Source organism: Nycticebus coucang, chromosome 13 (assembly GCF_027406575.1).
Source record: "Nycticebus coucang isolate mNycCou1 chromosome 13, mNycCou1.pri, whole genome shotgun sequence".
NCBI classification, from domain to species: Eukaryota; Metazoa; Chordata; class Mammalia; order Primates; family Lorisidae; genus Nycticebus; species Nycticebus coucang.
In genome coordinates this window covers 70,610,210-70,634,038 of record NC_069792.1, presented here as the reverse complement: position 1 = coordinate 70,634,038, position 23,829 = coordinate 70,610,210, and the positions used below count along the sequence as shown (strand labels likewise).

At 41.3% G+C, this 23,829-nt stretch overlaps 1 protein-coding gene across 1 annotated transcript in view; it reads left to right on the top strand.

The window, feature by feature from the left end:
* Window positions 1-13,454: 13,454 nt before the first annotated feature.
* Window positions 13,455-23,829, top strand: part of RSPO2 (R-spondin 2) — a 163,342-nt gene continuing 152,967 nt past the window's right edge. The window contains exons 1-2 of the mRNA XM_053558996.1: window positions 13,455-13,843; window positions 14,230-14,488. Of these exons, the coding sequence (XP_053414971.1) occupies window positions 14,395-14,488 (94 nt within the window). The 5' untranslated portion in view covers window positions 13,455-13,843; window positions 14,230-14,394. The remainder of the gene's footprint in view (window positions 13,844-14,229; window positions 14,489-23,829) is intronic.

Here is a 23,829-nt window from a genome sequence, read left to right as displayed (position 1 = left end):
TCCCTGTTCCTTCAGCAGTTACTTTTTCAGAATACTGGCAAACTTTTCTTTGGAAAATTTGACAAGCCCTATTGAAAATAATTAAATAAATTATATTTTGATTCCTTGAATAAATGTCTCAGTCAGTTTACTTATGGTCTATTTTTATCATATGGTAAAGCTCAAGTTGAAAGCATCATCCACATTCTAAGAGTTTTGAATCAGCTTTCTGTCTCTCTTTTACATAAGCAAATATTGAAGATTTACCAAGTACTAAGGAAATACTCAAAGATGAAAGATAAACAGCAAAACAAACACAGAGAAAAGCAACTTGGAAGAAACAGAGGCTACATAAAGAAATGTTTAAAAATAAAAAACTCTTAGGCGGCACCTATGGCTCAAAGGAGTAGGGCACTGGCCCCATATGCCGGAGGTGGCAGGTTCAAACTTGTCCCCAGCCAAAAACCACAACCTACCCCCCCAAACAAACAAAAAACTCTTGAAATTAAAAGAAAATGAGAAAAGAAATGGAAAACACATTAGAAGACTTGGAAAATAAAGTTGAGATAATATTCCAGAAAGTATAAAAGAAAAAGATAAAGAGATGAAAAATAAGAGAGAAACTATAGAAAAATTAGAGGACAATTTTATAGTGTGCAATATTTGAACAGATATTCCAAAAAAAAAAAAGGGAGATAAAATGAAAGAAAAAAAAATTCATAAAGCAACTTAATATTTCCAGAACTAAAGGAGATGAATTTTCAGGTTTGAACTGGGAACCATTATCCTAAGTATCTCAGGAATGGTAAAGCAAATACCACATGTTCTCATAAGTGGGAGCTAGATGAGGGATATATGTGACCACAAAGTAGTGTAATAGACACTGACAAATAAGAAAGGAGGAGGGTGTAGGGGGATAAGGCACTGAGCTGGGGTCCTGGGTTCTCTATGGATCAAGAAGAAGAGCAGGACCCAGAGGGAAATACAGTGGCCAACTAAACCTGGATGACAAGTTACAAACCACAGTGATGCATCTCTTGACAATCTGACATCCAATACACACCTCTTTTAACCACATTTAATTCCCAATTAAAAATATATCAATTCTTTTCTTTCATGTAACATGGCACACTTATCCACCCAAAAACATATTGATCTTATTTCCCAAGAGGATACACAAAGCCTCATGTGCCCCTTCATTTGTCCTGGTGTAGTATTTGTTCTTTTAGCTGAGTCATGCTCACTCTTTCATATTCTGTAGTTTAAATACTGAGATGCAAGGTTGACTGCAGTTATCCTATCTTATTTTATATAGTGAAATAAGAGATAAAAAATACTGCAGTTTGACATTCATTTCAAATCAAGGCAGAAATACTTGTAACTACTGTAGCCTGTGTTTTTGGAACTAGTCATATGATTATAGCTGGTATTTATAAGTTACTTTTTCCCTAGGATTGAACTAGGTGGGCAGCCTTGTCATACTTGTTTTGTATAACTTGTTTTGTCTTACTTGTTTTGTATAACAGAAAAAGTTTCAGTCCAGCTTACAGAAGTGTAACTTGAGTCCCCACCATACAGAGTCACAGCTCCAATCCTATCCCCAGAGCTCTTCAAATGAAGAGGACATTAAATCTCTGGAACTAGCATCCTCACTGTTGATGTTTTCCTTCCCCAACAGGACACAGGGCCATTTACTCAGCTCACTGTGTTCCTGGGAAGGGGAAATAACCAAAGTTTGGGGGACTACCGGGATTTAGCTCTAACTTGACATTAATTTCCTGAAACACAAAATGTCATATTCATCCACCAGACCTGGGCTTAAGCAGATTAGGTGATAATTAAAATATTGGTTGAGGGTATCTCCTAGTGGGCCTAGTTGATCTACAAACCCAACCCATATTTATTTCTTCAGTTCTGGATTAAATAGACCTATTCAGCCACTAGAAGAACTTCCATATTGGTTCTCTGGCTTGTGTATATATTTTTTCTATTATCTTTAAAAAAAGTTCATATCATTCCAAGGTTAAAATGGCAATAGAAATATATATCATATTGCAAAGTAAAATACATTGAAATAAGTGAGAAAAACATGGTAGAGGGAAAATAACATAAAGTGGAGCACAAAATGGAACAAGCACATCAAACGTATAATGAACTCTTGTACGTTGCTGAGGGTGAGACAAAAAGTTGTTCTCCAGGAGTAACGTAATTCATTAGAACCAGAAGTTGAAGACTAACTAAGTACTTAGGAGACACCCATCTATTTTGGATACTCATATTAAAAACACTTTATGGAAGGATATTTCCTATCCTTAGGGATTACCTGCTCTGTTGTTTATATCAATTAGCATAGCTGATTGACTATCCACAAACACAGTGAAAGCAGGATGTCAATCCTATTTATAGTAGTGAAAACTGAGCCCTCATTCTTAAGATAGCTGAGAATCTTTAGATATCTCTATAGATGGGTATAGTAACACTTCCTTCCAGCAATCACATTCACACAAAAAAAGAGTAAAAATGACATGTATTATTTTAGTACTAAAGAGTTCAGGGCACACAAGATCAAATAAGGGAAATAACTTTAAAACTTCTGGTCTGATCTTGAGTTTTCTCCTTTGAGCTCCTCTGGGTTGGACTTCCTTTGAAGTCAACAAAACTGCTCCCTGGATCTCTTCCACAGGGTGGAGGGTAAAATGAGAAATAGGCCTTATCACATCAGTCTACAGAAAAGTTCTCAAGTGGCAGAGCACAACATTAACATTTGGAGGAGTCAAATATTTATGCATTTTTCAAATGTTAAATAAGTGATTATGATGTGGCTTTTAAAAAACAACAAATTAGCCTGGATAAGGACTGGTCAGTGACCTTGTGGAAGATCCTTGTTATTAATTACTTCATACGAAATACAATACACCAGTATAGGCTATCACATGCAACCAGCAAAATAGAGATTCTATCCAACAGAAATAAATTATACTATCAATATCGACACAATGGCAAAAATGCCATCATTTGTGTCCAAGCTATTAAAAAATAGATTCTAGGTTGGAAGAGTGCATGCAACATCAACAAATATGGACAACAAATAATAAGATTGTGGCAAACTTTAAATCTGAGACTGTGAATATCAGATCACATAAAAGATAAGAGAACTCTAAACCAATTAGCAAATGAAAACAACAATAAGTGCCAAAGTCAACCAAATATGTGAACATAAATGCTTAAAAGATTCAGAGAAATTTAAATCTATTCTACTTTAGCTCCCATTTTATGTTCATAACATTGCTAATATACCATGGTTGTTAATACCGAAAAAATGTATTAGACAAAGCAAAACCAGGAAGAGAGCCCTCAGCAGAAACCAACCCAGATAGCTCTTGATCATGGACCTGGAGCCTCTGAGAGAATAAATTTCTGTTGTTTAAGCCTCCCTCCCTCAAAAGAAAAATTGTATTAAAAAAATCCCAAATGAAAATTTAAAAAAAAGATGGCATGGGGTAAAAAAAAATGGCATGTTTTCATGGATAACATTGAGAAGCTATAACAGTCAACACTGGCAAATTATACTACATAAAACTATTTATTTATCTTTTATTTCTTATTTTTTTTTTATTAAATCATAGCTGTGTACATTAATATGATCATGGGGCACCATACACTGGATTTATAGACCGTTTGACACATTTTCATCACAGTGGTTAACATAGCCTTCCTGGCATTTTCTTAGTTATTGTGTTAAGACAATTACATTCTACATTTACTAAGTTTCACATATACTCTTGTAAGATGCACCGCAGGTATAATCCCACCAATCACCCTCCCTCTGCCTACCTCCCCTTGCCCTCCCTTCACTCCCCTCCTGCACCCCCTTCCCCATATGCTTAGGTTATAGCTGGGTTATAGCTTTCATGTGAAAGCCATAAATTAGTTTCGTAGTAGGGCTGAGTACGTTGGATACATTTTCTTCCATTCTTGAGATACTTTACTAAGAAGAATATGTTCCAGCTCCATCCATGTAAACATGAAAGAGGTAAAGTCTCCATCTTTCTTTAAGGCTGCATAATATTCCATGGTGTACATATACCACAGTTTATTAATCCATTCATAGATCGATGGGCACTTGGGCTTTTTCCATGACTTAGCAATTATGAATTGGGCTGCAATAAACATTCTGGCACAAATATCTTTGTTATGATGTGATTTTTGGTCTTCTGGTTATACACCTAGTAGAGGAATTATAGGATTGAATGGCAGATCTATTTTTAGATCTCCAAGTGTTCTCCAAACATCTTTCCAAAAGAATGTATTAATTTGCATTCCCACAAGCAGTGTAGAAGTGTGCCCTTTTCTCCACATCCACACCAACATCTCTGGTCTTGGGATTTTGTGATATGGGATAATCTTACTGGAGTTAGATGATATCTCAAAGTAGTTTTGATTGCATTTCTCTGATGATTAAAGATGATGAGCATTTTTTTCATGTATCTGTAGGCCATGCACCTGTCTTCTTCAGAAAAGTTTCTCTTCAAGTCCCTTGCCCAGCCTGTGATGGGAACACTTGTTCTTTTCTTGCTTATAGGTTTGAGTTCTCTGTGGATTCTGGTTATTAAACCTTTGTCAGAGACATAACCTGCAAATATCTTCTCCCATTCTGAGGGCTGTTTGCTTGCTTTACTTACTGTGTTCTTGGCTGTGCAGAAGCTTTTTAGTTTGATCAAGTCCCAGTAGTGTATTTTTGAAGCTGCTTCAATTGCCTGGGGGGCCTGTTCATAAAATACTTGCCCAGACCAATTTCTTCAAGGGTTTTCCCTGCACTCTCTTCTAGTATTTTTATAGTTTCATGTCTTAAATTTAAATATTTAATGCAGTGAGAGTCTATCTTAGTTAATGGTGAAAGGTGTGGGTCTAGTTTCAGTCTTCTACAGGTTACCAGCCAGTTCACCCAGCACCATTTGTTAAATAGGGAAACTTTTCCCCACTGAATGTTTTTATTTGGCTTGTTAAAGATCAAATAACAGTAAGTAGCTGGATTCATCTCTTGGTTCTCTATTCTGTTCCAGACATCTACTTCTCTGTTTTTGTGCCAGTACCATGCTGTTTTGATCACTATCGATTTATAGTATAGTCTGAGGTCTGGTAGCGTGATTCCTCCTGCTTTGTTTTTATTTCTAAGTAATGTCTTGGCTATTCAAGGTTTTAGCTGATTCCATATAAAATGAAGTATTATTTTTTCAAGATTTTTAAAGTATGACAGTGGAGTTTGAATAGGGATTGCATCAAAATTTTATATTGCTTTCGGTACTATGGACATTTTAACAATGTTGATTCTTCCCAGCCATGAGCATGGTATGTTTTTCCATTTGTTAACATTTTCAGCTATTTCTTTTCTTAGAGTTTCATCGTTCTCTTTATAGAGATCTTTCACGTCCTTTGTTAGATAAACTCCCAAATATTTCATCTTCTTTGGCACTACTGTGAATGGAATAGAGCCCTTAACTGTTTTTTCACCTTGACTATTGTTGGTATATATAAATGCTACCGATTTATGAATGTCGATTTTGTAACCTGAGATGCTGCTGTATTCCTTGATCACTTCTTAGAGTTTTGTAGTAGAATCCATGGTGTGTTCCAGATATACAATCATATCATCTGCGAAGAGCGAAAGTTTGATCTCTTCTGACCCTATATGGATACCCTTGATCGCCTTTTCTTCCCTAATTGCAGTGGCTAAAACTTCAATTACAAAGTTAAAGAGCAGTGGAGACAATGGGCAGCCTTGTCTGCTTGCTGATCTGAGTGGAAATGATTTCAATTTAACTCCATTCAATATGATATTGGCTGTGGGTTTGCTGTAGATGGCCTCTATCAGTGTAAGAAATGTCCCTTCTATACCAATTTTCTTAAGTGTTCTGATGGTGAAAGGATACTGGATATTATCAAAAGCTTTTTCTGCATCAATTGAGAGAATTGTATGGTCTTTGTTTTTTAATTTGTTTATGTGCTGAGTTATACTTATAGATTTACAGATATTGAACCAGCCTTGAGACCCTGGGATAAAACCGACTTGGTCATGATGTATAATTTGTTTGATGTGTTGCTGGATTCTGTTTCTTAGGATCTTGTTGAATATTTTTGCATCTATATTCATTAGTGAGATTGGTTTATAATTTTCTTTTCTTGATGAGTCTATTCCTGGTTTGGGGATCAGGGTGATGTTTGCTTCATAGAATGTGTTGGGTAGTCTTCCTTCTTTTTCTATATTTTAGAACAGGTTGAGTAATATAGGTACTAATTCCTCTTTAAAGATTTGGTAGAATTCTGACATGACGCCATCTGGTCCGGGGCTTTTCTTTTCAGGGAGGTTTTATATGGTTGATGCTATTTTAGAACTTGATATGGGCCTGTTCAACATTTCCACTTGATTCTGGCTAAGTCTTGGAAGGTGACGTACTTCCAAGTATTGGTCAATTTCCTTCAGATTTTCATATTTCTGAGAATAAAGTTTCTTGTAATATTCATTAAGGATTTTTTGAATTTCTGAGGAGTCTGTTATTATTTCATCTTTGTTGTTTCTTATTGATGAGATTAGAGATTTTACTCTTTTTTTGCTGGTTAGGTTAGCCAAGGGTTTATCTATTTTATTGACCTTTTCAAAAAACCAACTTTTTGATTTATTGATCTGTTGTATAATTCTTTTGTTTTTAATTTCATTTCATTCTGCTCTAATTTTGGTTATTTCTTTTCTTCTACTGGGCTTGGGGTTGGAATGTTTTTCCTTTTCCAGTTGCTTGAGATGTCCCATTAAGTTGTTAACTTCCTCTCTGTTCTCTTGAGGAAGGCTTGCAGTGCTATAAATTTCCCTCTTAGGACTGCCTTTGCGTTATCCCAGAGGTTCTGATAGTTCATGTCTCCATTGTCATTTTGTTCCAAAAATTTGGCAATTTCCTTCTTAATCTCATCTCTGACCCAGCTATCATTGAGCATAAGGTTATTTGTCTTCCATTTATGTATGAGTATGCAGATTCCTGTTGTTACTGAGTTCAACTTTTATTTCATGGTGGTCCGAGAAGATGCATGGAATAATTTCTATTCCTTTAAATTTACTGAGGTTAGACTTGTGACCTAAGATGTGATCAATTTTGGAGTATGTTCCGTGGGCTGATGAGAAGTATGTGTATTCAGTTTTGTTGGGATGAAATGTTCTGTAGATGTCTGCTAAGTCCAAATGTTGGATGGTTAAGTTTAAATCTAAAATTTCTTTGCTCAGCTTTTTATTGGAGGATCAATCCAACACTGCCAAAGGAGTGTTGAAATCTCCAACTATTATGGAGCTGGAGGAAATCAAGTTGCTCATGTCTGTTAGAGTTTCTCTTATAAATTGAGGTGCATTCTGGTTGGGTGCATAAATATTAATAATTGAAATCTCATCATATTGAGTATTACCCTTAACAAATATGAAGTGACCATTTTTATCCTTCCTTACTTTTGTTGGTATAAGCCTATTGTATCTGCAAATAAAATTGCAACACCTGCTTTTTTCTGATTACAATTTGCTTGAAATGTGGATGACCATCCTTTCACCTGACTCTATATTTCTCTTTTAAGGTAAGATGTGACTCTTTTATGCAGCAAATATCTGGCCTGAGTTTTTGTATCCAGTCAGCTAACCTGTGCCTCTTTAGAGGACAGTTTAAGCTATTCACATTAATGGAGAATATTGATAAGTCTGGTAAAATTTTGGGTACAGAGTTTTTCAAAAGTCCAGTGGACATTTTTAATCCTTTCACCACTGTGGAAGTTGGAGTTTGATCAAAAGTTTCTGAGTGAGTTTACTTTTGTGGTAGAGGATTGGGCTGGTCATTATGCAGGATAGGTCTGAGAATATCCTGAAGAGTTGGCTTGGTTATGGCAAATTTCTTCAACATATGAATGTGATTAAACTATTTAATTTCTGCATGATAAATGAAACTAGTTTAGCTGGATACAGGATCCAGGGTTGAAAGTTATTTTGCTTTAGGAGATTAAAAATCAATGACCACCCTTTTCTGGCTTGAAAAGTTTCAGCAGAGAGATCTGCAGTCATTCTAATATTCTTCCCTTTGTAGGTAATGGATTTCTTACATCTGGCTGCTTTGAGAATTTTCTCCTTCATATTAACTTTAGTGAAGTTAATTATGATATGCCCGGGGGATGTCTTATTGGGATTGCATTGTGCTGAGGTTCTGAAACTGTCTGCTATCTGAATTTCAGAATCTCTTGGCATGTCTGGAAAATTCTCTTTCATAATTTCATGGAGAAGGGCTCTATGCCTAGCGAGGCCACTTCATCACTTTCAGGGATTCCAATGAGGCAGATATTAGCCTTCTTTCAATTATCCCAGAGCTCTCCGAGAGAACGATCCATTTTTGCTTTCCATTTCTCTTCCTCTTTGAGAGTTTGGGAGCATTCAGATACTTTGTCTTCAACGTCAGAAATCCTTTCTTCTGCTTTCTCCACTCTGTTACTTAGGGATTCTACTGTATTTTTCAGATCTTTGAGGGCTGCAAATTCTTGCTTCAGTGCGTCAAAATCTTTGGTGGTTTTGTCTTTAAATTCGTTAAATTCTTGAGACAACTTTTGAATTTCTCCTCGAATTTCTAATTACAACTTTTGAATTGCTGCTTGAATTTCTAATTCCAAATTTTCCTCCATTTTATTAATCTTGTTTGCAATCCAAATTCTGAATTCGATTTCTGACATCTTGGCCAGCTGTTTATGAATGGGATCTTCAGTTGCATCTGCCACATCTTTCCTTGGGGTGGGGGCGGGGTTGTTCTATTCTGGTTATTCCTTTTACCAGAGTTTTCCCACTGATTCTGCCCCATGATTGTTTTACACCATTTGATTTTTCCCCTGGATCTTTGTCGAGGACCCGTGCAGTGCTATGGCTGGAGAAACTGGGGAACTGTTTGGTATGGTGGGGCTAAGTGGTTCTTTCTTGTTTTCAGCTGGTCTCTGTTCGATCCCAGTGAAACAGTTACTCTGGCTTGAAGTCTGAGCTGTGGAGAAATACCAACAATTAAGATACCCTGCCCCCCACAGGCAACAATTGGAAAAGGTAAATCAAACCTTCCTACAATCACACACCCAGGGCACCACCTGAATAGTCCTCAGGGGATTGGCTCAGTTTAAAAGGTCCACATCAATTGTCTCAGTCAGCACCTGTCTCAGGTGGGAGAGTTTAAAATGTCTCTGGCAACTGGATTGCAGGGATCTGGTGACTACTCACATATGGCTTGTTCCGGTGCTCTGTGGAGTCAGGAGGAGCCACCCAGCAAATAGATCAGTCTGGGAAGGTTGATGCCTCCTTCCCCACCTTGCACCTTTGTCACACCCAGTCACTGATAGTCCCGCTGGGCTTTGACCCAATTGCCTGTAGTGAATAGATACTCTAGGGGTTTGCACCTGCCTGAATCACAAGGAAATCTATTTCTGCTCAGCCAGGAAGCTGTGCTCTGCCTCTGTCTAGCAGGGACAGGTGAGGCCTGACAACCTTGGGCACTTGATGGAGGCTGGGGGGTGTTCACTCAGTTCCAGCCCCGCCCCTGATTGATGTTACTGACAGAACAGAACAGAACAACTTTGTGGGAATTCGTTCCTGTCCTTGCTAAATTCCCCTCAGAAGAGAAGCTGTTTTGAGTTTCCAGAGCCTGCGCCTCAGGCCCTGTCTTTGCTCCTGCAGGTTTGTATTTGGTTACCTGTCAGTTCTAGCCTCCTGTCTTCCTTTGTCTATAGATTGACGATCCCCTGAGGGCCGGGTGTGTCTTAGGCTGAGTAAAGCCGTCCTCTGGGTCAGTCCCGCCCTGGGAACTTCCTGGCTCTGCACATGTGGTTCTAGTCCGCACGCTCCACCCAGGCCAGTACCGCCTCAGGCAAACCCTTTACTCATGGGGTCTGCATTTCCATCCCAGTTCTGTTCAGTGGTGGTTGCCACCTGAGTAGATGCCTTGCCTCCTCTGGTTGCCCAGAGAGACACGGGGTGTGGCTTCAGAATATCCGGGAGTGAGCCCTATTGTTGCTAAAAGAGGCTGCTGCTCTGTGCCTTGGGGCACCGCCACTCTGGTGTGTTTCCCTCTCAGCAGACCATCCTCTCCTCACTCCTCAGGCTCCCCAGAGTCAGCCCTGACAAGCTGCAGTTTAGGCCCTGTCCACACCCCTCGAGAAATCACCCAAGAATCTGGACTCCTGGGGGACAGGCCTCCAGACCTCTGAGTGAGAGTGGAGGGGAGTGCTGGCTGCTCAGAGTTGCAGGTAGAGCATATATACAGTTTTATACACACTCCCCAACTATTTGATCAATTTTTTTCACTTTTAAGAATTTATAATGCAAAGGTAAAATGGCCTATGAAAAAGTTAATTGAAGCATTGCTTACGACAGAAAAAATGAAAACAATCTAAACATCAGTAAGGGACTGGCTTAATATAACCACACAATGAATTGAGATGTGATTGTATAAAAAACACAGGATAGTTCTCTAAGACCTTATGCCAAATGAACTCTAAGACACATAATACAAAGTCAAGGTGCAGACTAGTAAATACAGTATTAATTGCATAAAAGAGAGAAAGTAGATATATATGAAAAAAATATATTACATATACAAATATATTCTTCCCTTTCTCTTTGCTTGATAAGCAAAAAGCTTATCAAATTACTTGCTTGATAAGTGTAAAATATCTTAGTATACTCAAGGCCTAGAAAATTATACAATAATAGTTGATTATCTCTAAGGAGTTGAACTGGCTACTTGGGGAGAGAGGTTGCATTTTCCCTGTATGCCCTTTGTAATGACTGAATTTTGAGCTGAATGAATGAACTGCAAGTTAAAAAAGTAAAATACTAATGTTGCCTGTCAGCTGTATAACATCATCTCCCAGACCTTCCCTATCACCACTGAGTGGTATGGAGTCCACCCCCTCAGTATGCTCCTCTGTAAACAAGGCTATTAACAAAGCCAGTTTAATGAAACTGCTATAAAAACTCAGTTTGAAGAAAAAGTCCATCGAGTCTCCAAGAGGGAGAAACTGTAAGCTGTGAGACTTAATAACATCACATTCAGAGTTTAGAAATGAAAGGAAGCAGAGATATGGGATTAAAGTTAATGATAACTTTAGGATCCGCTAGGGTTGTATTTTTTTAGTAGCAAGAACATTCCTGGGATCTTGAAATCAGAAATATTCAGTGAATGTTAAAAAAAAAAAGTTGTGCATTATCAACAAATTGTCCCCAAAGCAATTACGTGTGAAAACTAAGTGTGAGTGAGTTTGGAGGGTCAGTGCTGTCCTCTAAAAGACAGAGACAGACTGGAGGGAGCATAAAAGAGAATTAGGAATCCTCTCTCCTCCAAGAGCCTGTTTTTGTCTTACTAAACACATGAATCAATTTTCCATAGAAGTGGTGCTTTTCAAATCCCTTTTCATGAACTGAATCTAGGGGTTCACTAAACTGAAAAGTATCTCTGGTTTTAAAAAAAAATGCCAACTGCGCAACCCAAAGGATTAAAATGATGGAAAGTTATCTTTGAAGGGATAAGGTTCAAAGTGGCCCGTAAATTGAACGCGGGATGACAGTGGCAATCTCTCTCCTTTCTACATGGAAGATCCATCACTGGTGAGTTTATCCTCACACTGGTTAGACTCTATAACAAAATTCCCAATGAAGTAGAAAATGACTGTAAACCAGTACATGGTAGAGGTGAAAGAGATGTTGGTCTGATTTCCAGAAACAGCCAACTAATAAACTAAGATCCAGAAAAGTGCCCAAAACGACCCAGATGATGAATGGTAAAGCTAGAGCTGCTTGTTCTTGTGTTTATTTTTGCCTTTAAATGTTTTAAAGAACACTGATAACCATTGATCTTGAGTGGATCTCAAAGCTGTACAGGAAGGCAGGGAGCTTATTTAGAGAAGTATTTCTTTTTCTTGCATGGATTTAGCCCTATGTAAGCGCGATCAATACATTTACTGGGTGTATGTGTGCCTATATTCAGGAGGAAGTACTATTTATGATGCTGGAGAGATATTCAGTATTATATCAAGATGATCAAGGAATATCAAGCTATTATGCCAAGGACAGGGCCACTCCCTAGGCTGGAATGTTTCCAATTGCTTCCAAATTCTGTGATAACAATCAGGGACTCAGAAAGCTGATAAACAGATCCCCTGTTCCTGCAAAGTGGTTTGTCAACTGGACTCCTGCCCTGTGGGCCAGTCTCAGGCTGGATTTTCTTATCTCATAAATGGGACCAGTGACCTCAACTCAGATTTACTGGAGTGCTCTCAGGCGTGCATAAAAGGAGTAACACTGAAATTCTTGGCACAGAGGTATTGGTATGTAATAATTATGTCTGTAAAAATTATGGATAGGCAATAATGGAATGGTTAATAAACATGATTGTCTTCAGATGCCAAATTTCTGAACATTTCCTGTAACAGAAGAAATAGAAAAGGGAATTTAAATACTATACGATGCTATCATAATAACATGGTACCTGTAGGCACATCTAGAGAGTCATCCGAACCACGGTGGTTAGCTGTGTAAATTCTTATCCTTTGCCTAAGAGTAAATACACTCTTTCCCAGAGTTCTGGGTGCAAGGTACCAGATTTCACCAGAAAGAAGTCGGGGAGCACCATGTGTACTTAATGTTGCCTTTTGTTAAACAGAGTATTTCCCCAAACCCAAGGCATCTAAAAGTTTAATTCAGAAGACTCTGGAAGTAGGAAGAGGAGGGAGGAGGAATAATAATAATAATTAGCGGACAGTAAATTTTTCTTTAAAGAATCATAGCCCCAGTTTCTTGAGTACTGCAGGCATGGGATCACAGGAGGCATTTCTTTGATCCACGAGTTTTCCTGGAGGATAAACAAAGTCAAGAAATAACAGTTCTGAGGGAGAATAAACAAATGCTATTTGGAAATAGCCATCTCCTCAAACCGATGTAAATTAACAAGCAGCAGAGGTGTGGCACAGCCTCACGCTCCAGCCGTGTTTGTCCGAGGCAGCGGTCCCAGCCAGGAAAGGTTAGGAACAGGCACTAGAGCGTCGGTCAGATCCCCCTACAGGAAGATTGTCGTCAAGGTTGGAGTCGACCCGGGAGCTCCAGAGCGGACGCCTTCGGGGTGACCAGCGGGGTTCCGGGGGCCCACCACGGTCAGGGGGCGCCCCTGACCCCAGCTACTCTGCAGCTTAGTCACTCTCTTGGCAACCCCGGGGGGGCTTTGTCTGCAGTTAGGCTCACTGAAGGCTGTCAGCGTTCTTTAGGACCTCAGGGAAACTCGGGCCTTTCTGGCGTTAGGACCCAGGAACTCCCAGGCAGCCTGGACTTCGTGCCTTGGACCACAGCACCACCTACTTATAGAAGCATCCCGAGCCTCGCCGCTCCGCATCTCCATCGGAAAGTGCGCTCTCCACATCCCTTCCGATCACTTCGGCCTCCCAGGAGCCTACGGTCTTGTGCAACTTGGAAAGGGAGAAACCGTAAGCTGTGAAGCGAACGTGTAGAGAACCGAAGAAGCGGCACAACCGCACAGGGCGCAGAGCAAGGGCGGGCACACCCCTCGCCCGGGGACCGCACTCGCCAGCGGGGACACAGCATCCCAGTGGACACAGACGCTCCCTCTCCCCGGCGCCCCTGCCTGGCCCCTCTGGCCGGAAAGACCCTCAGCGCCCGCCGTCTCCGCAGCGCCCACCGGAATCCCAGAGCTCCCTGGAGCTCCCGGCCGGTATCTGCAAACTTTTCCCCAGCCCACGTGCTAACCGAGCGGCTCGCGTGCCGAGCCCGGGATGGAGCGCCGCGCCGCCTGAGACCTACGTGCCCACGGTAGGCGACCCGCACCACGGCGGCCGCACCCGGGCAGCTTGGGCACCCCGCTGGGGGCCCTGAGATCCCAAGAGCCCTCTTTTAACCCAGCGCTTTCAGTGCTTTTGGAGCTCTTTGCTATTCTGGAGCGCCCGCACATCGTTCCTTGGTTCTTTTCTTGGGCGCCTGTGGCTGGGCAGAGGTTGCTAATTCCCTGATTGTAATCACCTTCCTCTCCGAGTCCGCAGCTGCGCGCGCGGGATTAGGCTGTTCCGCAGCTCGTGCCAGGCAGTGGGCTCACTCCCCATTCCCTCCCGCCTTTAAATTGGGATGCGGGAAGGCGCAGCTGCGGCTCCTGGACTCTCTCCACCCACCACCCACCCTGTTTCTCTCTCCTCATCTCTCAGGTTCACGGCACAGAGATGCTGATTGTGGCGAACTGACTGGTGCGGTCCGGGGCTAGAGGCGGCTCCCCCGAGTCCTCCCCAGCAGCTGGGCCGGCGCGGGCTCCTTGGATGAGCCCTTCAGTTCCCCGAATTTGAGAGGCGTCTCTCTCCCGCCCGACCGTCCAGATGCAGTTTCGCCTTTTCTCCTTTGCTCTCATCATTCTGAACTGTATGGATTACAGCCACTGCCAAGGCAACCGATGGAGACGTAGTAAGCGAGGTGGGTCCATCTCCGCTGAAGGTGCGGGGGTCCGGGGAGGGTGGGGTGTCGCTGTGCTCGCTCGCGTCCATCTCCGGGTGCGCAGGTAGGCAGGACGTGCTTTCCACCGCAGCTCTTGGGGTTCACCAGTCCTTACTTTTAGGGCCCCGGGAACTCTACTGAACGCTCAGTTCCCAGTCGGCCGGTGAAGCCCGAGCGAGGCGCGCGGGGAGACCTGAGAGTCCGGCGTCTAGCCGGCGCTCAGGGCCACATCTTGCGGTCCGCACCCGCGTTCCCCGCCGCGCCAACTCTCCTGAACTCTTCTTTCGGTCGCAATTCTTATCTAGCATCCATTTTCTTGTTCTTGTTTCTCTTTTTGTCCTCCTCACCATCGTCCTTTTAGCTGATGTGTCTTTACCTTTCCTACCCACGTGCGCCCCAAATCCCGGCCTCAGAGCATTTTGGCTCGGCCTAACGTCGTGTGTGTGTGTGTGTGCGCGCGCCCTGGGAAGGTGTACTAAGTCAACGGGCAGGACCTGCCTTTCCAGGAAAAGGGCAACATGGATCTTTTTCTGGTACCTAAGAGGAGACGGGAACTTTCTGAATGAGTAGCAACTCAGTAGCAGGTTTCCGGGGGGACTGCTCTCCTGCGGAGTGATGTTTTTAAAACACTCCTCCCCACTTTGCTCTTTCCATTTGCTTCCCTCAAAAGCAACTATTTCGGAGAAAGAATTCTGTGCTCAATGAAATTCACTTGCAGCTTTCTGACCGCTTTCATCTCCTTTGTGCGCAGCAGGGAAGGCGAGTGGAAGCCACCGAGACGGTTGCAGAGAACTAGTTTCCCACATATTGTGTGTGTGTGTGTGTGTGTGTGCGCGCGCGCGCGTGTGTGTGTGTGTGTGTATATTTCTGCCTGTGAGCCCTGCTGGGGCTGCACCTAGCCCAGCTGCATTTTAGGGGAAGGGCTGCTAGGTACAGGTATGTCTTCTTGGGGATTTACAGATACACCGCTCACACGCACACGCGCATTTAATTACCAGCGCAGGGAAGGTGCGCGCGGCTTCTGGCAGGTACCTGGAGAGATCTGTGTTCGAACTTCTGCGCAGTTAGAATTTGTTGCAAGATACACAGGTCTTGATTTCCCCCACCCCGCCCCCTTATAAACGTCTCACTCCACCTGTGATGTGATTAGTTTATAATTCATTTTATGTAATCTCCGGTCCTACACCAAGATTTTGGAGAGGGGTTTTTGAGTCTTAGTTTTTGACGGCTTTCGGGGCGTCGGTTAATGCTGTTCTCACCTCCAGGTAGAGCTGGAGGTCGACCCGCCCGGGGGCAGCGCTCAGATACCCGATGGTGTGCGGCTTCTGCAGTCTCTGCTCCCGGAACGTAGCTGTGCATGTTCCTGCGCTGCGGTTTGTAAGAAGGACCCCCTGTCCCTCCCCCTCTCGTTTATGACATTTGGAAAAATGCTTCTTATTTTCAGAAATTACTTTACACACAACAAAATACTAGGGAGACATTTCTTCCCAGAGGCCATGGGAGTTTGATGTTGATACTTGTCTTGGAAAAGTCTCTTTTCATCTTTACTCCCCGCCTCCCCCCACGGCCCCTTTTTCCACCCTAGTATTTTCTTTCGAGGTACTATTCGGCAGAGCCGGCAATTTTTGATTACACTGTGGTCAAAAGTGTTTGGAGAGGCTTCCCCTCCTCTTAAAAGCAGAACTGCAGTCTATTTGGTTGAAAAAAACTGAAGTGCTCAAAGTTTGCAAAATATAGAAATGTCTAAAGCCCACTGCCAAATGCTTGTTTATTAGATGACTTGCTAATTCCAGTGACCGCTTTCGGATCCACACTGCCTGTTTCATTGTGGTTGAGCGGAAAAGAATCAAGCACATTGTTTCTGTAGAACTTAATGCGGAGATGCTGTTTGGAGAATGACGTTACAGCACTCCTGCGGCCAGAAACGATACTGCAGTGTCATCGCTCACTGCCTACACCCTCTTAAGGATCTCAGACAGAACCTATTTATTTCAAAGCTTGCTTTAGCAAAGTCTCCTGTAACAATTGTCATCCACAGCCACAAGCGGTGAGATTTAGAGACTCAACTCTGCAGTGTGCAGTCGTAACTTTTGCCAAACCAACCCTTTAATTTAATAAAATTCAAATGCTTTCAAGTACATGTAAATTGGAAAGAGCATAAAAAATTATATCGAAGTTGTTTTCTTTTTTTTTTTCTCAACAGATTTCCCTACCCAAATCCCAAGTTTCTGGCTAAAATAACTGTGTAGTCCTTAAGTGACCACAGTATCTGTGCTAACAAAGGGTCTACTGTGTTTTTAATTAAAAGTGGAACTACTTAAAGGGCTGGCCAGACAGTATAGGGTGATCGTAGCTTTTCTGCTTTGCAAGGAAGCTTAGGGATTGCATTGTGGGGGTACTGAAATGAAGAGAGATCTAACTCAAGTTGTGTGAATTGTCCCTCTTCACAAACTTAAGCTGGTTTTAATTGATCTCGTGTCCAGCGATTGATCCTGCACCAATTGTTGTGCGTACCAAACAGTTGGCTTTCCCCAAAAAAGACTGATTTAAATGAGTTCCTTGGTGAATGCTCGACCACTAGCCAAATCATGTCAGCAGTGACAGACGTGCTAGAGCCTATTGTGGTGCCAACATTTCCCCTTTTCCTCTTTGTTTTGGATAGTGGTTGTTAAATATTTTCAAGGAAGAAAAGTGATTAGTACTTTAATAAAAAGGTGCTGTGGCTTCAGAGATTACTTATTTTCTTGGCTTTTGCTATGATGTAGGCAGCAGTGGTACTAGAACTGGTTAGGCTTACTCCTGGGACTGGATTCTTTTTCTTTCCCTTTTTCTTTATATTCCATCTGCAAATAATCAAACCTTCACCATGGAGCATTCTCAGAACTCCTTTAGCATTATACTTAGTCTCCTCTATGATCTCAGATGCTCCATCATATCATTTTCTTAATGAAATAAAAGTCTTGGCAGAGATCCGATAATTTAGTCAGTTAAAATCAATTGCATCCAGTCTGGAATAGAGAGCAAATATATCTTTTTAACTCTATATCTTATTTTGAAATATAGCCAGAGGATTGAGAATAGCATGTCGACCCTCTCTGCTTTTGGACAAAACTCGGTCCGGGAGAACCATCATGAACAACGCTGGTCACCTACCACATTTTCTTCCCCTTATTTTGGAAACTAAACCATAAAATAAAAAAGGTATTTGCTAATCACAAATGGGCCCCGGCTGCAGAAAATTTTTCAATTAGTCATTCTCAGTACTGTATTTTCTCTGTGCCTATCGCTTTAGAGGGGAGACACCTGCCAACGTTTTGAAGCTGATTGATCACTCATGTTTTTGTCTATATGTAACAGTATTAAGATTTGTTGGCTCCTCCTCATCTCCCTTTCAGAATATAATCATTATTAGTGACTGTTAACCCCTACTGTCTGTCTCTCTTGAAACCTCTTATGATTTATTTATATGGCAAGCAAGTTGGTGACTTTTATGTTTGTAATGTTTGTAAGCCTCTTTTCAGGCCGAATTACTGAAAAGTGAATAGATACATCATAACTTTATTGTGGTCTCCTGGAATTTCTTGAGCCTGATATATAATGACTTGATCATGTATCTCCTTTATTCTGTTTATATGTCTAGTCCTATTTTAACAATGGATTTATACAAACTTCTTGAGAAAACTCTAGAAACAGCAAGACTCCAAACATGTACTTGGTGTTTCTTGTGGTCTGAGGGTAGGGGGCGTGCTGTGACAAGTGTTTCCTGCCATAGCCTTTTCTATACTGAAGCCTTAGCTTCTCCTTCCTCCGTAATTTCTCCTTTTCACAAAATTGGATTTGACTTATTCCATGAAAATGAAGGGTTTATCTCAAGTAGCATGGTGCATTTCTGGTAACTGAGGTTGGAAAAGATGTAAACATTCTCTCTGAAATGTTATAGAGCTAAATTAATTTGTGTTTATATTTTTCAAAATTTAATGAGATTTATTTTTTACAAGTAGATTTAAAGAATTTATTTCTTGTGCTATTTCAAAATACAAGATGGCACATGGTATATATTAACCTACACTTAAAAGCTACAAAATGCGTTTTGTATGCTGGCTTGTTTGAGGTTCCAAAGTATTTCAGAAAAGCTCATGTGATGTTGCAACATAAATACGTTCTTTCTTTTCTTGACTGCTTTTTTTCCAAAATTGTAGAAATTTTGCTAGTCAGTGTCTTACTAGTGCAGGGAGATCGGCAAGTTGCTGGGCCCAAATCAATGGCATATTTTGACACTGAAATTTGGAAGTGATTCAGGATAGGTGACATTCCCTTAGGACTCCGGCTTTATTTTTATCTGCTTTTAAAATCCAGCTTGGATAGAATCCAATATTTGCAGACATCACAAGTTGGAAATGACACTTACTGATTCCTTAATGCAAAACTCCACTTCTTGATTTATTTAGAGACTAACTGGCTGGTTCATGGATTATCCAGGGTACTTATACCTCTTTCCTTCCAACTGACTGCCTTTAAAACATTTTTTCTTGCCTGGAAAAGGTATTCTTCTCCATTCCAAGTGCAGGAAATATATGCCAGGCACATCTTTTTTAAAATTTCAGATTAATCTGAGGGTACAAATGATTAGGCTACATTATTTGCATTTCTTTGGTAAAGTTCAAGTTGTATTTGAGCCCTTTACCCAAAGGGGTGTGCTATATACCCTTACTTTCTGCACCTTAGGTGAGAGTTTACCAAGCCCCCCTCACCTCCCCTTTCCCTTCTCCCCCGACCCTCATTTGAATTTAATTGTGTTTTGATATCATGCTTGATCACCCCCTTTCTAAAAGGAGGTGGTAAGCTTTGAGATGACACCAGTGTTAAATTGTTGCTGTTTCTCAAGATAACATGAGGTTTATTTTTTTCTCATTAATTGCAGCAATCAAGGGTTGATCTTTATTGTATGTCTATATTTGTAAGTTTCCATATTTTTAGCTAGAATGAATAAGGCGCTAAATTCCAGTGCATATGTCATATATATAATATGTGTATACTTATGTGTACATGTGTGCATGTAGAAAGTGTGGCAAGGGGAAGGTATGATTATAGAGGTTTGGGTATTCAGAACAAAAAAATTTTAACATTTTCCTCATTCTCCTTTTTTTCATCTTTCTTTCAGGATGATAAGTTGGGAGAGGAGAGTGAGCATGTTTTCACACTCTCTGTGGTCAGCCTTCCACCTCCTCCAACTGTCCTTCTCTCCCTAAGGCCTTTTCTTCTTCTTCTTTTTTTTTTTTTGCAGTTTTTGGGCGGGGCTGGGTTTGAACCCGCCACCTCCGGTATATGGGGCCGGTGCTCTACTTCTTTGAGCCACAGGCACCGCCCTCTCCCCAAGGCCTTTTCTCTATCAGCTGCCGTCTTTTTTAGCATGTTGCTATTCCTTTCCAAACCCAAAATTCATCTTCCTCCCTCCTTCTATTCCTTTCTGATTTCTTCTCCCTTTAGTCACTTCTACCCTTCCCTTCTCTTGCTTGAAAATCTGTTCCATTCCCTTTTCAGTCTGTCACAGTCTGGCTTCTACCTCTGCCATTTTACAAAAAGGATTTTCTTTTCTTTAAAAGCTTTTGCTTTTGAAATTAAGCTTTAGTTTTTAAATTCACAGCAAAATCAAGCTGAAGATGCAGAGATTTCTTTTTTTCTCTTTCTTTCTTTCTCTTTCTCGCTCGCTTTCTTTCTCTCTCTCTCTACAGAGCTCAAGCAGTTGCCTGGGTAGAGTGCCGCGGCGTCACAGCTCACAGCAACCTCAGACTCTTGGGCTTAACTTATTCTCTTGCCTCAGCCTCCCGAGTAGCTGGGACTACAGGTGCTGCCACAATGCCTGGCTATGTTTTGGTTGTAGTTGTCATTGTTTGGCAGGCCCCGGCTGGATTTGAACTTGTCAGCTTTGGTGTATGTGACTGGGGCCTTAGCCGCTTGAGCTACAGGCACCACCCAGAGATTTCTTAAAGGGTTTTTTTTGATAGCCCTCCACATTCCACACTTATCTCCGTGCTGCATGAAGTATCAGTGTGATCCTCCATTCCTGCCTGGTTCTTCTGCAGATATTGCCTGTGTCCAGAGAAAGTCTATTCCTCTGGCTACTGACACTCTGTGACTATTACCTCATCTGTCTGTCCATGCTCTTTGATTCTTCTCATTCAGAGTAGTACCCTGTTTCCCTGACAATAAGACATCCTCCAGAAATAAGACCTACTTACAGGAAAGATAAGATGTCCCCTGAAAATAAGACCTAGCGCAGCTTTGGGAACATACCTTAAAATAAGACACTGTCTTATTTTCGGGGAAACAGGGTAGGTACAGACTAGTATTGCTTTACCTTTATTCTTTTCCTTGGGGGATTTTACTTATCTTTGTTCCTTCAACTGTTATTTCCCCATAGAGTCCATCAACTCTAGCCTCTGCTTTTTTTTTCCCTTGAATTTCAGATCATGTTACACTCTGATGTCCCAGATGCTGCTGTATGGGCAGCTGTCCCATGTACACTCATCTCGACAATTCATCTTCTCTGCCCGATCCCAAAATGTGTTCCTCGTTTTTGTTCATGGAGTTTCTAAGTGCCTAGGTTGGGAACTACAACTGTAGACTTGGGCTTTTCTGTTGTCTCCCGTATCAGTTCAGTATTGCTCAGGCTGTGCCAGGTTGGGGAATTTATGTCCGTCCCATTCTTTCCATTCCCAATGGCATTTCCCAGCTCAGCACCCCATGGACTCCTCATCCTCCAGGATCTGCTGCTTCTTCACTCCATCCTTTATGGTGCTGCTGCCACATCTAATTTTTCTCCACCACAGATCTGATCATGTTACTTCTCTGCTAAGAAACCCCAAACCTCCCAGGCCTCCATATCCACTGCAGGCTAAACGCCAGCCTCCTTCACATGGCAGTCAGGGTTCCCAGCATCTGGCTGCAGCCTGTTCTCAGCCTTCCACCACCCTGAAAGCACATATGCTGAAGCTATCCCAGATTTCTGCACCCCCAGGCCTACCCCGTGTTTTCATGCGTTTGTGTCATTGAGCTTGAGATTGTGCCCAGCTTCCAAAAGGCCACTGCTTCTGTGATGCCTTCCTGGAATTCTTGGCACATCGTTGAACTTCGAATGATTGAGTAAAAGCATCCACAGCCCAGCACTCTTATAATTTCAAAATTTCAGAGTATACTGGTACCTATTTGTGTGTATTTTAGACTTATTATCTGAATGATCGAGTATCTCAAGTAGCAGGTGATTTGGGGGTCTGGTAGGGAAATCTGTGGGGGAGGATTGACCCTATATTGAAAACATTTTTAGAGTAGGAGGAAATAAGGAATTCTCATTCTCAAACCTGTTGCTCATAGAAATTTTTGGAGGAAAATTTGTATTTGTTTTCTAAAATAAAAAGATATATTAGTAACATAGATAAGTTGGTACAAGAAAAAAATCTGAGTTTTTCTTGCATTTAAGACTTTAGCATAATTTAGCTATGTGAAGATACCCATGAGATGGGAGGGTGTGTTTTTCAGAGCAAGTTTTGTAGGTGTGAAGAGATCATATAGTTCTTTCTGTGCAGTGCTTTCCGGAGGGACACTGATGTTTTATTTCCCTTTGAAGGAGGCAGGACCTGTTTGACTTATAAGGAAGGTGAGCTGCTTGCTGAAATGTGGTGTTTTAAAAACTTAAGAGAGCTGGAATCCAACTCGCCTGAATGGACAGGCTTTTCCTGTGCACAGTGTGCTTTCAGCATAAACATTAACCTCAAAAGGGACCTCACCTTTGAACCCACTTGAAAGTTATTCAGACCAGAACTTTTATTATTGCGCCTTGGAACTTCTTACAACTCATGATTATGCTATAAACCAATATTAAATAACGAGTGCTGGGAGGGGCATGGTAATTGAGGGGTAGACTTTAAGTGTATTTTAGTAAAACTTTACTGACTGGCACTGGTAAAATTTTTTGTCTTTCTTGTATGTGAATTATAGGAATCTCTTTTCTGATATTACACTAGCCAGAACAAATGTGTGTGTGTGTGTGTGTATGTACACCTGTACATGTGTTCTTTACTATGTTTTCATAGGTATGGTTTATATATGTCTATATATGCATTTTATGTTTACACACAACTCACATCAGAATAACCAGCAAAGGTTAGAGCAAAGCTATTAAATATTCTTTTTACTCGAAAGAGAAACTGTAGGTAAGCTTTTCCCCTTATCTAGTCATTTGGGGAAACCTTTATAATTTACTGAAAATCACTTAATTTTTTTATCTCCTGCTGGAGGATATTAAGAGAACTTGTAAAACCCAGGTTATCCTGCTGAGTACTTTTTCAGAGCAGGTTTCTTGCATTCCAAAGGTGGGGGTAGGGTTTTTTAAAGCTATCTAAAATTAGGGCTAGGTGTGGTGGCTCACGCTTGTAATTCTAGCATTCTGGGAGGCCAAAATGGGAGGATTGCTTGAGCTCAGGAGTTCGAGACCCGCCTAAGCAAGAGTGATACCCCGTCTCTAAAAACAGCCAGGCATTGTGGTAGGTGCCTGTAGTCCCAGCTACTCAAGAGGCTGAGGCAGGAGAATTGCTTGAGCCCAAGAGTTTGAGGTTGCTGTGAGCTTGATGTTATGGTACTCTACCCCGGGGTGACTAAATGAGACTGTCTCAAAATAAAATAAAGCCTCTAAAATTAGAACACCTTTTCTGTTTCTTTCTTGGGTATGGAGAGATGATCAGTGCTTTCACTAAAACCTCACAGGGGTCCAAAGTTCATCATTTATTAGGTTAAGAAGTATTGGTTAAAGAAATAGGTCTATGTTCTTAATTAGCATGATGCCAAATGGCTGCTTCAAGTTCATATAGATATTTGTTTCCTAAAAGTTTATTTTCTTTGTGTGGGTTTTCAGCCATATGTATGTTTAACATTATGTGGTCATGTTGGAAGCACTATCTCAGGATTTATTTCAGTAAATAATTACTTGGCAAGTAATCCCCTACTCAAAGACAATAGTTGTTAAATTCTCTTCTCCATCTCCCTAAAGAGTTTATAGAAGTACAAAACAAATACACAGTATAGAGGTTTTCTTTAAAACTTCTCATACGGTCTAATTTTTATCTCATTAACAAAATAGTTAATATGTAGTTCTAGAAATAGCTGTTGAAATTTTCCAGCTGGAGACACATGGTGCTGGCATTGATGTGACTTGATGTATATAATGCTGGCAGTTCCCAGAATGGTCAGAATCAAGGCTTAGCTCTCTTCAGTTCTGGCCAAGCAGCCTTCTGCTAGATCCTTGCTTTCATGTCAGCGTATTTGAG